At 43.5% G+C, this 16,515-nt stretch overlaps 1 protein-coding gene across 3 annotated transcripts in view; it reads left to right on the forward strand.

Annotated features, from left to right (window-relative positions):
• LOC114601355 (nardilysin-like) overlaps positions 1-16,515 on the forward strand; it is a 49,074-nt gene that overhangs the window by 3,466 nt on the left and 29,093 nt on the right. For all 3 annotated transcript variants that reach the window (XM_028738564.2, XM_077933638.1, XM_077933639.1), the window contains 8 exons: positions 2,419-2,572; positions 3,277-3,350; positions 6,940-7,035; positions 8,279-8,401; positions 10,637-10,694; positions 11,418-11,491; positions 12,588-12,657; positions 15,409-15,486. In XM_028738564.2, the coding sequence (XP_028594397.2) occupies positions 2,419-2,572; positions 3,277-3,350; positions 6,940-7,035; positions 8,279-8,401; positions 10,637-10,694; positions 11,418-11,491; positions 12,588-12,657; positions 15,409-15,486 (727 nt within the window). The remainder of the gene's footprint in view (positions 1-2,418; positions 2,573-3,276; positions 3,351-6,939; positions 7,036-8,278; positions 8,402-10,636; positions 10,695-11,417; positions 11,492-12,587; positions 12,658-15,408; positions 15,487-16,515) is intronic.

The following is a 16,515-nucleotide window of genomic DNA, read 5'->3' on the forward strand; positions in this document are numbered from 1 at the left end:
TCACAGCTTGAAACTGATTTATAGTTTTATTTTAAAAGTTGATGAAATCATGGTTGAAAAGAATTAATAGATTAATAATAAATAAACTTAGCAGTTAATGGCCCGAAGAAAGAAAGGTCTTCCCATAATCTCATACCTTCCTCAGCTTGGTGTCTCCAGATATTTTGGACCCAAGAGTCCACTAGCTCCAGCCAGTATGCCCAATGGTCAGGGATGGTGGGATGTAGTCCAAAACATCAGGCTTGAGGAAGGTTTTGTGAACATATCTGCATATTGAAATCATTGGGGTGGTTGGGGAAGCCTGCTTTATTTGCCTGCTGTGTGATACCGTGTGATATGCGGTACCACATTTGAGGGGGACCTTCCAAAATCCCTCCTAGTGGAGCATTCTAGTGGTTGCCTAGCAGTAACAGCTGAGTCCGGGAAGCCACCCACCTTTTAAATTTCCCATAATGCCTTAGAGCAATATCACATTGGACCAACCTTTCTTGGCCCATTGGCTTATTTGCAAACCCATACACAGTTCACAACCAAGGACACACAGCAAACTATCCTGAAGTACAAAGCTTCTTCTGAGCCTCATTTCAGAGGTCTGGGAAGGGAGAAGACTTCTGTGTGTACTCTGTGGCACTGAAGGGGAGGTTAAAACGGCAGGCACTTTCCCAGATTCTGTTGCTGCACCAGATAAACTCATGGCTGAGGGAAAAGGCAGTCTGGAGGGCCCAAACAAGTGCCAGCACCATTGAAACCAAAGCAATGCTTGTGGGTTCTGCTACAGCAACTGGATCTTAGGAGCTGCCCAAGGTCCCAAGGGCTGAGATTGGCCTTGGATTCAGAGCAGAGCCAGCAATAAATTACACTGACCAAGTTGGAGATAACTATTAGCAAATACAGGATCTGCACTAATGAGCACTGCTGAAGAAATACAACCTGTGCGGTTAATAATGATTGTGCAACCCGTACAGCACATAGGCGGCAATTATTCATACAATTAATAAATAAAATAAAAATAATAAAAATCTGACACTGCGAGTTCACTTTATTTTAGATAGCTTATAAGTTTTCATGGCACTTTGTAAGTAGTTGTCTTATTCTCACAAATTTGATAAATGGTGAAAAATTGTTTTGGAACAAGAATATAAATTGTGTGAATAACTGCCACCTATGGAATGCAGGTGGCGCTGTGGGCTAAACCACAGAGCCTAGGACTTGCCGATCAGAAGGTTGGTGGTTCGAATCCCCGCGACGGGGTGAGCTACCGTTGCTCAGTCCCTGCTCCTGCCAACCTAGCAGTTCGAAAGCACGTCAAAGTGCAAGAAGATAAATAGGTACCGCTCCAGCGGGAAGGTAAACGGCGTTTCCATGCGCTGCTCTGGTTCGCCGGTAGCAGCTTAGTCATGCTGGCCACATGACCCAGAAGCTGTACGCCGGCTCCCTCAGCCAATAAAGCGAGATGAGCGCTGCAACCCCAGAGTCGGCCACGACTGGACCTAATGGTCAGGGGTCCCTTTACCTTTATGTGCTGTACGGGTTGCACAGGCCTAATGAGCACAGCAACTCATCTCCGGCGGGTCTTGCCCCGTGAAGCAATTGCTGAGATGGAAGCTCCCAGCTGCCCAAGTCCCTTCTCTCCAGGGTTTCCCCAAGAAATTGGAGACTACGGCAGCATGAAACTGACTTCTCCTCCGCCCTCTTCATGCCTCTCCTGGTTCTGGGAGATGTGGAGGAAGGGGAGTTTGTCGCAGCAGGAGGGGAAGACACCCTAACTTCTTCACCAGCCTGATTCACTTCTGCCTCTTGGCCTCCCTCCTCCCCTGCTTCAGCTTCTGACTCTCAGTCTGCACATATCTCTGCCACAGACTCTCCCTGCTCACTAAGACCTGTGGCCTCTTCAGCTTCAGACACTTCCTCCCAGTCTTCTCCCTCTGACCACTCATCGTTGTCTCACCACTACTTCCCGGGCTCTGAAATTTCTTCCATTGGGGGTTCCCAGCTGGTTCCTCCCACCATTCCTCTGTGTCCAGCCAGTATGTGACAGTAGTGTAATGACCCCAGTGTTAAAAAACCATGCCCCCAGCCTTTGAGGTTTGCCACAATCAAGCCTTGCACTCCTTCTAATGCAGTGGTTCTCAACCTGTGGGTCCCCAGATGTTGTTGGACTACAACTCCCTTCATCCCTGAGCTCTGGCCTTGCTAGCTAGGGGTGATGGGAGTTGTAGTTCAACAACATCTGGGGACCCACAGGTTGAGAAAGGCTGTTCTAATGTATTGTGAAAGCTTTTTGGCTTAAAGCAAGAGGACTCAGCAAGAGGTATGTGTTGGGTTCATTGAAATGATCAACATCTGTGCATGCTCTGAGCAGACAAGTATCCCAGGATTGGAAGGCATGCACCCAATTTTTTCAATGTTCTCTTTCAGTGGTGTTTATGGGTAGCCAGAAGTACCCAGATGAGAATGGGTTCGATACATTCTTAAAGAAGCACGGAGGCTCAGACAATGCTTCGACAGACACAGAGCGAACAGTCTTCCATTTTGATATCCAGAAAAAATATTTTAGGGAAGCCCTCGACAGGTAACTTTGCAACACAAAACCAAATAACAACCAGGAAGATGTACACTAGAGGAGTGGGAGTGAGAAGCAATGTGCAAAGTTATTAATGGTCATTATATGCAGTTCCCACTATCTGAACACAATGCATTCTCAGGAAACAGTTTGCGAGGTGAGGGTTAACAGTTTGCGAGGTGAGGGTTCTCATAACAAGCAACAATTTCCACTGATTCTTATGGGGAATTTTGACCCCCAAATGGTGGGGGGGGGGAGCAGGGAAACTCCAGGAAACCCTATGAAACCTTGCAAAAGGCAACCATGGAAGGAAAAAAATGCTCTTATTTGTCCTATCTCTTCTCTTTCCTTCTCCACCCACCCACCATGATTTCTGGCAAAATGACTGCCACATATGAGCAGAACACAAGAAGTAAGACTTATCTGAGGCTGTTTATTTGTTTACAATACTAAACTCAGGTCTGCCTGTTTGGATATTTGAATCTGTGGGGGACGTATATCAAGGTTTGGGTACTAATACCTCATGTTTGGATAAGTGAATTTTTGTATAACAAGTGTTTGGATAGCAGGAACCGTGCATAATTTTAAATGGTCTACTCTGAGTAAGTTACTTGAATGCAACCCAAAGGGACTGTATATGCACTTTTGAAAACAAAATATTATAGTTCTGCTTTTCAGCACAGCAGGAACCCAATTTTCAATTTCTCTTGTAGATGGGCACAATTTTTCATCCAGCCACTGATGATTAAGGATGCAATTGACCGAGAAGTTGAAGCTGTAGATAGTGGTAAAACAAATGGGTTTGATCTAATTTTTTTATTGTTGATATTCTTGCAATTCTTAAGAGAAACGATCTCATCAGGTTTACGTAGCATTCCTATCGTGAAATTTGGATGACCCATGTTTTATGTAACCACTTTATAAAAGTAATATTTAGATACAATGGCCACAATCCAAATATTTAAGCCTCCTTAAGCCCTTTGAAATAATGGTCTTAAGAGTGTTTAACTTTATGTTGGATCGTGGTCAATAAATTTTGAGAGTGTAATTTTATCAGTTCCCAGAGCATACCGAACTAGGTAATTAACTGTAAGGCTGCAATTCTAAGCATATCTTCAGGAAATAAATCCCATTGAATTCAGTAGGACTTTAAATGCATTCAGGCTATAAGTTGTTATAAAATGTGGAGATATGTCACTTTCTGGTGTGAGTTCACAATGTGTGTTAATTGTGAGGATGACATGGGTAACGAGCTAAGAGGAAAAGAGTGACCACCTTTGTCTAACTCTACTCTTTTATGTCTGAGGTTAAATACAAAAAATTCCTTCCAGTAGCACCTTAAAGACCAACTAAGTTAGTTCTTGGTATGAGCTTTCGTGTGCATGCACAACTAAGTTAGTTCTTGGTATGAGCTTTCGTGTGCATGCACACTTCTTCAGAAGTGTGCATGCACACGAAAGCTCATACCAAGAACTAACTTAGTTGGTCTTTAAGGTGCTACTGGAAGGAATTTTTTGACTATGGCAGACCAACACGGCTACCTATCTGTAACTGTTAAATACAAAGATTCACAAAGCACAACATACAACGTGGGTTTCTCGCTGTGGGAAAAATCATTCCCCCCCCCCCAACCCATCCTGGATTTTTCAACTGTGCTTCCAAACTTTGGATCTAATCTTCAGCTGTCTGATTTTGTGGATATATTCTCTTTAATTTCTGAGTCCTCATTTGTAAAGCAGGACTATTAATGGCCTACCTCTTTAGTCTGATAGGATTTTAGACCTGTAATCCCATTTAAAATTGGCCTTGCACACTTTGTGAAATATTCAACAGGCTGCAGTACAATCAGAGCGGAGGACAGGATCTGGTGCTAGACATTGCTGTGCCAGGCTCAGTTCCAGACCTTAGATTTTGTCCTGCATTCAACTGCAGAGCATTGAATCTGGCTCCTTTTTTGGCAAACTATTTTACACTGCACATCTATGTCTGCCTTCTTGTAGGGAGGGAGGAGAAATTAGATCCTGTTTGCATTTAAAGGTGAATCTACCCAATTTGCAATTTTCTGAAACAATATGAGAACTGAAGCACAGCCACCCTTTGAAATTTGCACTTCTCCCAATTTTGTGATGTGGTTCTCCCAACCAATTAATGTTTAAAAGAATGCATATATTGGGGAAAGTGAGCCTAAAAATGAATACAGTAGTGAAATACAAAAGCACATTACATTAAGGGAAATTACTTTCAAAAATGTGCACATTATTCTAAACTGCATACAAAAATGTGTTTATTAGGAGATGCAGAGAAATGGTCATACTGCATGCTCTAGCAGTTAGGCAGTTAAGAGCATGGCAGGTGACAAGAACAGCCATTACATATGGAAAAAAGGCCCTGGTATGTCAAGAAATGGAACCTTTGGACAGGGAGAGGGTAGAAAGGAGGAGGCTGCTCACAGTCACCTTGGGGACAGCCTTTTCCTACATACAAAACATTGTATGCCAGCAAATCTGCACAGAATGCTCAAAGGATGGTGTTTGATGAATGGCTGGATGGACCACACTTTCCTGCTTAGGATATAGCTGCAGTTCAGCAATCCACGTTTAGCAATCCAGTACATTTCCGAGCACAATTCAAAGTGTTGGTGCTGACCTTTAAAGCCTCAGTCATGTATACCTGAAGGAGCGTCTCCACCCCCATCATTCAGCCCGGACACTGAGATCCGGCGCCGAGGGCCTTCTGGTGGTTCCCTCACTACGAGAAGTGAGGTTACAGGGAACCAGGCAGAGGGCCTTCTCAGTAGTGACACCCGCCCTGTGGAATGTCCTCCCATCAAGGAAATACAGTGGTGCCTCGCAAGACGAAATTAATCTGTTCCGCGAGTCTCTTCGTCTTGCGGTTTTTTCGTCTTGCGAAGCACGGCTATTAGCGGCTTAGCGGCTTAGCGGCTTAGCGGCTATTAACAGCTTAGCGGCTTAGCGGCTATTAACGGCTTCGCGGCTTTAAGAAAAGCAAGCCTATAGGGAAATTCGTCTTGCGGAATGACTCAAAAAACGGAAAACCCTTTCGTCTAGTGAGTTTTTCGTCTTGCGAAGCATTCATCTTGCGGGGCACCACTGTAAGCAGCTATCCCACTTTTAAAAGACGTCTGAAGGCAGCCCTGTTTAGGGAAGTTTTTAATATTTAAAGCTGTATTGTTTTTAACACTTGATTGGGAGCCGCCCAGAGTGCCTGGGGAAACTCAGCCAGATGGGTGGGGTATAAATAAATTATTATTATTATTATTATTATTATTATTGTTATTGTTATTGTTATTGTTATTGTTATTGTTATTATCCAAAAAAAGGCAAACTGGAGGATAGGTCTGAGTCAAAGCAGTGCTATACAGATGCTGGTTATCAGATACACAAAAGTTAGTTTTCTGTACCATTCTTACCATTAGGGAGTGCGTCATAGACAAGATACCAGTGTGGACAGCAGAGGCGTAGCATGGGGCTGCCAGGGGGAGGGTGGCCGCGAGTGCACAATTCTTGTGGGGGCACAAACCAGGCCACCCCATGCAGACAAGCCCAGCCCAGCCTGTTTCTCCTCTCCACACAGCTGAGGTCAGCCCCACTTTGCTCCATTGGGGTCGCTCTGGCAGTGTCGGTGGCGAGGGCTGGGCTAGCATCCCTCTCCGCTGCTCAGTACACACACGGGCCAGGAGCCAACAACCGACACTACGTCGTTGGTGGACAGCTTTAAAAGGGGACTCGATAAATGTATGGAGAATATGGTGACCAATAGCTGCTGGTCAATATATTACCTCCACTATCAGAGATGGCTGTATCTTGCCTCCAGTATCAAAGGTAACTGCATACCAGTCACTAGGGAACATGAGTAGGAAAACACTGTTGGGCTCACGTCCTGCTTGGGCATTTGGTTCGCCACTGCGGGAACAGAATGGTGAACTAGATTGGCCTTTAGTCTGATCCAGCAAAGCTCTTCTTATGAATTAAAGGGCCACTGTGATCTCTTCCTTTCCTTGCCATCCTGCTCATCCCATGGCACCATGTTGACATGGACCTAAAGGAGGAGAAGGCAATTACCGCAGCTCCCACAGCTTCCATTTTCCTTGCGATGCTGGCTATTTCTGTTCATTTAATGGGCAGTGCCTTCCTTCCCTGGTGCCCTGGGAACTCCATGATGCAGCCCATCAGATGTACGCAGCAGAATGGTTTGTTTATTTCCATCCCTCTCAATGTAGATGAGGTAGGTAGGTCACTTCATTCACTGCTACTTCGTGTATGTGTGCTATTAGGCTGTCTCCTTGTCTAAATGATCTTATCACTGAAAAAGGTACTCTCCCTTCTGCTGCTTAATGTGTTCTTCAAAACAAACAGAATATCAAATAGCCAGGCCCTCTGATGCTAACAGAAGAGAATTGCTCCTTGGAAGCCTTGCAAAACAAGGACATCCTATGAGAAAATTCTTTTGGGGTAAGTATAATGTTGCGAGGTTCAGTTTAAAGTGCGGGGTTTTAGTTTAAAAGCATTAGGGAATTCTTGAGCTGTTGTACTTGAACAAAAGCCCTTCATTCTGGTTCCTTCCAAAGATCTTTGGCTGGTGGTTGGTTGTTGTTTTTTTCCTGCCTTGCTTCATTTCTGCTTAGTTTGGGATTTAACCCAGCATGGCCCTGAAACGCAAGCCCTGGCAAACAAATTTAGCAGATTATTTTTGACCAGCTGATTGCATGAAGTTGGCCTGTCAGCCCTGCAGAATAGCAGGTCAAGCGGCCATTACTCCCAGCCCTGACTTCATAGTGCATATTAACTCGGTATACATGAGACAACAGAGTGATTGGGTAGTGGGGGCACATTGTTACGGTCTATAACAACAACCCGGCATTGAAGAACAAAAATACTGTTCCAATCATGCCAACATTGGACCTGGATGACAGACTAAATCACCCATGGGCCAATGACATGAGGTGTCCTGTTTTTGCCCATGTAGATGATCAGCTGATTTCCAACCTTTACAAACCCCATTTGGTCCAGTTATGTCTAGCATCAGGTGTTGAACAGGCAGACAAGACTTGGCCAAATGACCAGGTGGGCTAAATGGGGAGGCCTGGTGAGCTTAATTAGGCTTTTGGGCCAGAGGTTCCTGACCTCTGAAATAGGGGAAGAGCCATAGTTCAATGATGGAACAGATGCTCTGCCTGAAAATGGTCTCAGGTTCAGTCATTGGCATCTCCTCAGGAAGGATGTAAAGGACTCCTATCTGAAATCCTTGAGAGTTTCTGCCCTTGGATTGCTAGAGGGACTGATAAGCTGACTTACTGTATTTACTCGTCCAGTGTGCCATCGAATCTAATGCATACCTTAATTTTGGCAACGTAATTTGGCCCAAAAAGGTGAGCATTAGATTCGAGTGAATATGGTATTATAAGAGAGCTGCTTAGGTTCCTGAGACATGACTTCTGGAAGTATCCATAATTTGCCATTATTTGGATGAGACTTGTTTATTAGGTGGAATTTCTAACTGAATGCAGTGTAACTGTCAAGACTGATATTTATGACTTGGGCTAATCATGCTAAAATAAAAAATAAAAAATAGATGCACGACTGGTCCTGGAGAAGCTTTTTAGGACTAAGATATCTGATTCACAAACACGCAAACTTAAAACCCTTGCTGATTTCAAAGTCAGAAAGCAAACCTTTTCCTGTTAAAAATTTGCAGGTAATGCGGAGACACTTAAACATTCGCCGAAAAAGAACAGAATTAACACCTATCAGAGGCTTAGGGATTTCAGGACGCGTCACTACTCAGCCCACTATATGAATCTAGTTGTCCAATCTAGAGGTATAAAAATCTCCCTGTATGAACTATAAGATATATATATGTGAGTAAGCATGTCTGTTATACGATGCTATGTTAAGTTGTTGGTTGGGGGGTGCATGTATGTTTGGGATAATTTTGTCATGGTTGGCATGAGATCCCATACCATGAACTGTTTTGCTGACAATGCAGCACCCAAGAGAAGGTGCAGATAGCAGTTGGCATGCAGGAGCAACTTTATGACTACAGGGGTCACCAATGCCTGTACCTCCTTTGGCACCCACAAAAAATATATCAGTGAATGGGAGACTGTTTGCTCTTCCTGCTCAGTTCATATTCAGACTGACTCAGCTCCTCCCACAACAACAGTAAAGGTAAAAGGGTAAAGGGACCCCTGACCATTAGGTCCAGTCGTGGCCGACTCTGGGGTTGCGGCGCTCATCTCGCTTTATTGGCTGAGGGAGCCGGCGTACAGCTTCTGGGTCATGTGGCCAGCATGACTAAGCCCCTTCTGGCGAACCAGAGCAACGCACAGAAACGCCCTTTACTTTCCCGCCAGAGCGGTGCCTATTTATCTACTTGCACTTTGAGGTGCTTTCGAACTGCTAGGTTGGCAGGAACAGGGACCGAGCAACGGGAGCTCACCCCGTTGCAGGGATTCGAACCGCCAACCTTCTGATCGGCAAGTCCTAGACTCTGTGGTTTAATCCACAGCACCACCTGCGTCCCTTTCCTACAACAAATAATTGCTCTTAAATAAGCCCACATTTCTTGAGATGACTGGATTGGAAACCTACCCTCTCTTCTGTTCTGAAAGGGAAGAGATAGATGCAAAGAGCTTTTCTCTGTGTGTGAACATGGCAGTGGGTGAAATATGTACTTTTTCCCATTGATGGAGGGGTGTCCATTGACACTATTTTGTCGTCCAGTCTATTTTTCTACTTCTTTCAGTGTGGCAGCCATTTTATATGATTGAGACATGGTTCACCCCAGGCCTTCCTGGGTTTATGATGTAATTCACTTAACACCAAAACAATATTTAAGCAGCTTACAAAGACTTATAGATATGGTACATAGATCTATATATTCTATATATGCATATAGAATGTACATACAGTGGTACCTCGGGTTAAGAACTTAATTTGTTCTGGAGGTCCGTTCTTAACCTGAAACTGTTCTTAACCTTAGGTACCACTTTAGTTAATGGGGCCTCCCATTGCCACCGCGCGATTTCTGTTCTCATCCTGAAGTTCTTAACCCGAGGTACTATTTCTGGGTTAGCAGAGTCTGTAGCCTGAAGTGTCTGTAACCTGAAGCATCTGTAACCCGAGGTACCACTGTATTTCATTTTATAAGCATTTGCACAAAATAAAACAATAAAACTAAAACGCAACCGTACTATGTAATGCAATAAAGTTCTAGAAAGGTAAAAAGCATAGCATCACACTTTCAAAATATTGTAAGAGTCAGGGAAAGTCTGCTGGAACAGACAAATCTTCAATTGCTTGAAGTGTTCTCACGTTCTCATGTTCTCCTGAACTGCAAGTTTAATGTGGATGTCTTCAGTGGGTATTTTTCAGGGTTCTTAATCACACAAGGAGATTCCATGCACAGAAAGGGTTCCCTGCTATATCAATGTTTTTCATTTGGTGAGTAATGCCTGAATAAGAATAACTGAGAAGGTTGCTAATCTGATACAAAAGGTGAATCATAGGGTGAAGGTTTATTAGGTATAATCTGACTAGGTAGTCCATTGAGGATGAACATCAAAACGAAGTGTGGAAAAAGTTGGGAGCTCCTGCAACTTTGCCATTTAGTTGATGCAAACATCTATGCAGTGTGGGTTGTAGCAAACAAATTAACTGCACATGTGGAAGGACTTCCATTTGTACAATGGAAATCCCCATCCCTTGGCTCCCCTATCGCCCCTCACCTGAAATGTGCTCTTTAGGATTGGGGAAAACCCCATAGCAGATTTGAGATGGTGTGGGTGACGCACAGGAGGAAGAGGAATGAGAAGTACCATTGCATGCGTGGAATTTGTTCCATCAGTGCAATGACTTCTTTCCACACAGCCCCATGTGTTCATATTATTTAAGAAGGCTGCTTCAATATTATCACCTTAACTTTGTCCTTGTGAGAACATATTGCTTTCTTTCTCCTCCCCCTTCTTCTTCTTCTTCGTCTTCTTCTTCTTCTTCTTCTTCTTCTTCTCTCTCTCTCTCTCTCTCTCTCAATATTTCAATATTTCTTTATTAGAAACTCTGGACACTTTGGAGAAATGGGTGACGGAAATCTTCTCACAGATCCCAAATAAGTAAGAAATTTTGTTGTTGTTCTTTATCCTAGAACTGTTGATGGCTTGCAAAATCTGATACTTTGTGACATATCAATCAGAAATATAAAAGAGAAAGAATACGGTCAAATATTACTATGCATTTCTAAGATATAATTGTAAGAGTTTATGTGTAGCGTTGGGTTTTTTACCAGTTTTATCCTCTTTATCATAGACCTTTACTTTACCTGATCTGTTTTTGTTGAATTCTGCCAAGCCAGGGAAGAGAATCAAAGAATTATATTAAGGGGAAGAGAACTAGATATTTGAGAAATAGATGGAAGTACTAATAAAAGGTATGATCCTTGACTTCCTTTTAATTAGAGATACAATAGGACAAGGGCAAACATTAGATTGGAAACGCTGGGTCTTCCACCAAACTTGTAGCCAGCAACAAGGAAATAAATTCCATTCTGAGAACCCACTAAAGCAAAGGCTCAGATGTAGTCATAGCATCCCATGAAAATAATGTGTAATTAACTATGCATTCTTAGTTCAATGCAAACCTGTGCATATCTACTCAGAAGCAAATAACATTGAACTCAATAAGATTTAGTCCCTTGTCTATGGGATTGCCGCCTAAATATATAAATATTTGGAGAGGAGAACTCAGAGCAGGACTCAGTGGGCATTGCAATTTTTTTATTTTAAAAAATCAAGCTATAACCCTGAATAATACACTATTGTTTCTTTATTGTCTTTAAGTGGATTACCCAAACCAACTTTTGGTCATCTGCCACAGCCATTTGACACACCTGCATTTTACAAGCTTTACAAAGGTAATTAGTCTCAACCAAAAAAAAAATTATCGTTGGGAAATCTGAAGGGATATCACTTACCAAACTGAGGACCCATCTACACTGTTCAGTTAAAACATTAAAAATGTGTTGTAAAAATGTGACGCCAGAGGGCGATGTAGAGCAGCGATCCATCGTCAATGAAAAATTGCATCAGAGCTACATTGCTTTATCAAAAACATTTACTGTAAGGTCCCAGGGTGGGTTACAATGATAAAACAACTGCAGTTAAAAAAAAACAAGTATAAAAATAATTTAAAGGTAAAGGTAAAGGGACGCCTGACCATTAGGTCCAGTCGTGACCGATTCTGGGGTTGCGGCGCTCATCTCGCTTTATTGGCCGAGGGAGCCAGTGTACAGCTTCCGGGTCATGTAGCCAGCAGGACTAAGCCGCTTCTGGCGAACCAGAGCAGCGCACAGAAACGCCGTTTACCTTCCCACCGGAGCGGTACCTATTTATCTACTTGCACTTTGACGTGCTTTCGAACTGCTAGGTTGGCAGGAGCAGGGACCGAATAACGGGAGCTCACCCCGTCACGGGGATTCGAACCGCGACCTTCTAGCTCTGTGGTTTAACCCACAAAACAGGTCCCTATGTTTAAAAAAAACCAATACAAACATTTAAAACAATTACATATGGTTTAAAATAGTTCATATATAGATGCAATGTGGGGTAAATATCTCTACTGACAAGACATATTGGAAGAGGAAGTTCTCCACTCAAAGTCCACCTCAGCCACAAGGTCACAGTGTGACCTTAAGGCAAACTACTATCTTAGTTTCAGCCGTCTCTAATATGTCTCTCCTGTTTTGGTTTCTACAGCCACAGCAGGCTCTGTAACTCTCCAATTGTTTGACTACACCCCTGAAGGTGCATTCTTCCATTGCTCCTGAGACAAACGGATGCCAACTTTTGGTGGTTTTTATTTACATGGCCTTATAACCTTTGGAAGTAATATGTGTTCATGTTTATTCCTCTCACCACCTCTTTCATTTCCCTTGCCCGTTTTCTCAATGTCTACTGCAAGAATAACCACCCATGTGAATATTTGAAAGTGTCTCATTTCTCCTGCCTCAGTTGTTCCAGTGAAAGAAATACATTCTCTGAGCATCTCTTGGAGTCTTCCCCCACAAGAAAAGAATTATCGGTAAGAGATCATTTTAAACCTACTTCCATTTATACAACGCAGTAGCCATGAATCGGAACATAGTCAGTATCATTTTCCTCTTTTGTCTTTGGTTTCCTTGGGGTCTAGGACGCGGGTGGCACTGTGGGTAAAAGCCTCAGCACCTAGGGCTTGCCGATCGAAAGGTCGGCGGTTCGAATCCCCGCCACGGGGTGCGCTCCCGTTGCTTGGTCCCAGCGCCTGCCAACCTAGCAGTTTGAAAGCACCCCCGGGTGCAAGTAGATAAATAGGGACCGCTTACTAGTGGGAAGGTAAACGGCGTTTCCGTGTGCGGCTCTGGCTCGCCAGAGCAGCGATGTCACGCTGGCCGCGTGACCCGGAAGTGTCTCCGGACAGCGCTGGCCCCGGGCCTCTAGAGTGAGATGGGCGCACAACCCTAGAGTCTGCCAAGACTGGCCCGTACGGGCAGGGGTACCTTTACCTTTACCTTTTTTCCTTGGGGTCTAGAGAAAGTTGCCTCATGCCGAGCAAGACTAATAATAATAATAATAATAATAATAATAATAATAATAATAATAAATTTTAAGCCGAAGATGGAGAAGCTCTATACAGTCAGCAAAAACAAGACCTGGAGCTGACTGTGGCTCAGATCATCAGCTTCTTATAGCAAAATTCAAGCTAAAACTGAAGAATGTAGGAAAAACCACTGGGCCAGTAAGATACAATCTAAGTCAAATCCCTTATGAATACACAGTGGAAGTGAGGAACAGGTTTAAGGATTTAGATTTGGTGGACAGAGTGCCTGAAGAACTATGGATGGAGGCTCGTAACATTATACAGGAGGCAGCAACTAAAATCATCGCAATGAAAAGGAAATGCAAGAAAGCAAAGTGGCTGTCCAACAAGGCCTTAAAAATAGTGGGGGAGAGGAGGCAAGCAAAATGCGAGGGAGATAGTGGCAGATACAGAAATTGACCATAAAGAAGGCTGGTCGCCGAAGAATTGATGCTTTTGAATTATGGTGCTGGAGGAGACTCTTGAGAGTCCCATGGACTGCAAGAAGATCAAACGCATCTATTCTTAAGGAAATCAGCCCTGAGTGCTCACTGGAAGGACAGATCGTGAAGCTGAGGCTCCAGTACTTTGGCCACCTCATGAGAAGAGAAGACGCCCTAGAAAAGAACCTGATGTTGGGAAAGATTGAGGGCACAAGGAGAAGGGGACGACAGAGGACGAGATGGTTGGACAGTGTTCTCGAAGCCACAAACATGAGTCTGACCAAACTGTGGGAGGCAGTGGAAGACAGGAGTGCCTGGCGTGCTCTGGTCCATGGGGTCACAAAGAGTCGGACATGACTAAACGACTAAACAACAACAACAACAAATAAATTTTATTTATACCCCGCCCTCCTCAGCCAGAGCCAGTCTCAGGGTGGCTAACACCAATAAAATTTCAGTAAAAACATAATAGGAGGACGAGGAGGAGGAGGAGGAGGAGGAGGAGGAGGAGGAGGAGGAGGAGAAGAAGAAGAAGAAGAAGAAGAAGAAGAAGAAGAAGAAGAAGAAGAAGAAGAAGAAGAAGAAGAAACAATTTAAAATACAGGTTAAAATGCAATTTAAAATGCAGCCTCATTCTAAAAGTCAAAACCATAAGGGGAGGGAAACATAAGGGTCAGACTGAGTCCAAACCAAAGGCCAGGCGGAACAGCTCTGTCTTGCAGGCCCTGTGGAAAGATGTCAAGTCCCGCAGGGCCCTTGTCTCTTGTGACACAGTGTTCCACCAAGTCGGGGCCAGTACTGAAAAGGCCCTGGTCCTAGTTGAGACCAATCTAACCACTTTGCGACCTGGAACCTCCAAAATGTTGTCATTTGTGGACCTTAAGGTCCTCCGCAGGGCATACCAGGAGAGAAGGTCCCGTAGGTACGTGGGTCCTAGGCCGCATAGAGCTTTAAAGGTCAAAACCAGCACCTTAAACCTGTCCCTGTACTCCACCGGGCCACCTAGTTCTGTATCATCTCACTGGCGGGCAGTAGCTCTTCAGGGTTTCAGACAGGAATCTCTCCCCACCCTAACTGGAGATGCCAGGGATTGAACCTACGACTTCCTGCACACAAAGCAGATGCTCTACTGTTATGTACTGAAGTTCTCACCCTGGGCCAGCAGGGGGATACTGCAGATAGTTTTCATTCAGGTCCACATATGCAAATAAGGTATTGAAAGTGACGTTCAGTGATTGGATATTTACAGAAAATGGTTACTGTTGCGTTCTAGTGGAGCTCTATATAAGCAGGCTGGCTGAACCCTTCAGTTCAGTTCTGTTCTGGCCTGTGAATATACAAGAGCTGTTTGAAGAATCGCTGTGTTGTCTGATATGTTCACCCACAACTTAACATCTGCCATTGAGCTATGGTCCTTCCCTTTATTGTCTATGAAGCTATTCAGCATATAACCATGCAATCCAGTTTGCCAGAATTCCCCATAGTGTTCCTCAGTGCATAGCTAACAAGTCCATTTTGGCAAAACCATTGAGTTCAAACCCACCGAGTCCCTAGTTCCATGATCTGCTGTGCAAGAGAAAAAGGGGAAAGGATCAAATAACTCCTGAGTAGTAGTGTTGCAGTGCAATACCGAGGTTCAGTACAACTGTATTAAAAGTTGAAGAATACATTGGTTAAGTTAAAGACAGATGATTAAAGAAGAGGAGACAAGCATTGGAGTTAAGAATATAGGGCAAATGTCAAACTTATTTAATGTTTCCCCCAATCTTTGTAGGACTAAGCCTCTTCATTACCTCTCCTGGCTGGTGGGACATGAAGGCAATGGCAGTGTGCTCTCGCTTCTGAGGAAAAAGTATGTCTTGAAGATTTTGCTTTGTCAAGTTTGCACTGAAATGGGGTAATCTTATGTTGCGTGATGAAACAGCTAAACATGTCAAATTATCCCTTTTGAATATTGAGAGGCAGTAAGATGACTTACAGATTCTGAGACAATTTGAGCTGTTGTGAGTATGCATAAATCACCCCTTTTCTGCTTTCTTTGCTTTTAAAATTTTGTTTGATCAGTTTTTAGGTTGTATTTTTGTTTTAATGGGTATTACATTTTAATAGATATTGGTTTTTATATTGGATTCATAATGGATGTTGCATCCAGCTCTGAAACCATAGCTCAGTTTGATGACAAAGAGGGTCTTTTTTCCAGCTTTGGTCAGCAAGACAGCTACAGCTGTTCCTTGATCAGAGTAGCTTGACCACAGTTGTCCAAGGATTTGGTAATCAGCTTCTGCTGAACAGGGCAGAGATTTCAGTGCGGTTGCCCCATGGCTTGCAGTGTAGCTGCCCCTCTTCTGTGGAATAGCATTCATGTCAAGATACCACAGGCACAGACTTTCTGCATTTTCCGGAAGCAACTGAAGATAGTTTGGTTCCGACAAGCCTCTCTTGGTTGATTAATGAATCTCTGCCATGGATGTCTAGTTTGCTGTTGCTTTTTAAAACATAAATGCTTTTTGTGCTTTTCCCTGTTTGTTTTTGTTGTTGTTGTTATTTTGCTTTTTTTTTTTTATTGTACACCGCCTTGAGATAGGTAGAATGTGGTTACTAATAATAATGTCCATAAGTTAGGGGGGGTTACTTATCAAACAGTTTAGAAATGCTTTTAAATAAAATAGTAATCATCTCAAGTTTCCCGCCTTACTGCTTGGGTTGATTTCCTGATTCTACAAATGATTATGTCTTTGTTAAAAACCACAAAGTCATTCCAGATCAATGCATTGCAAATCACAATTACTAAACTCTACGTTTATCAAATGGCAAAGTTTTCTAGTAGGACAGGCCGCTGTGTGTGTGTGTGTGTGTGTGTGTGAGAGAGAGAGAGAGAGAG

The sequence above is a fragment of the Podarcis muralis genome, chromosome 8 (assembly GCF_964188315.1).
Source record: "Podarcis muralis chromosome 8, rPodMur119.hap1.1, whole genome shotgun sequence".
Classification (NCBI taxonomy): Eukaryota; Metazoa; Chordata; class Lepidosauria; order Squamata; family Lacertidae; genus Podarcis; species Podarcis muralis.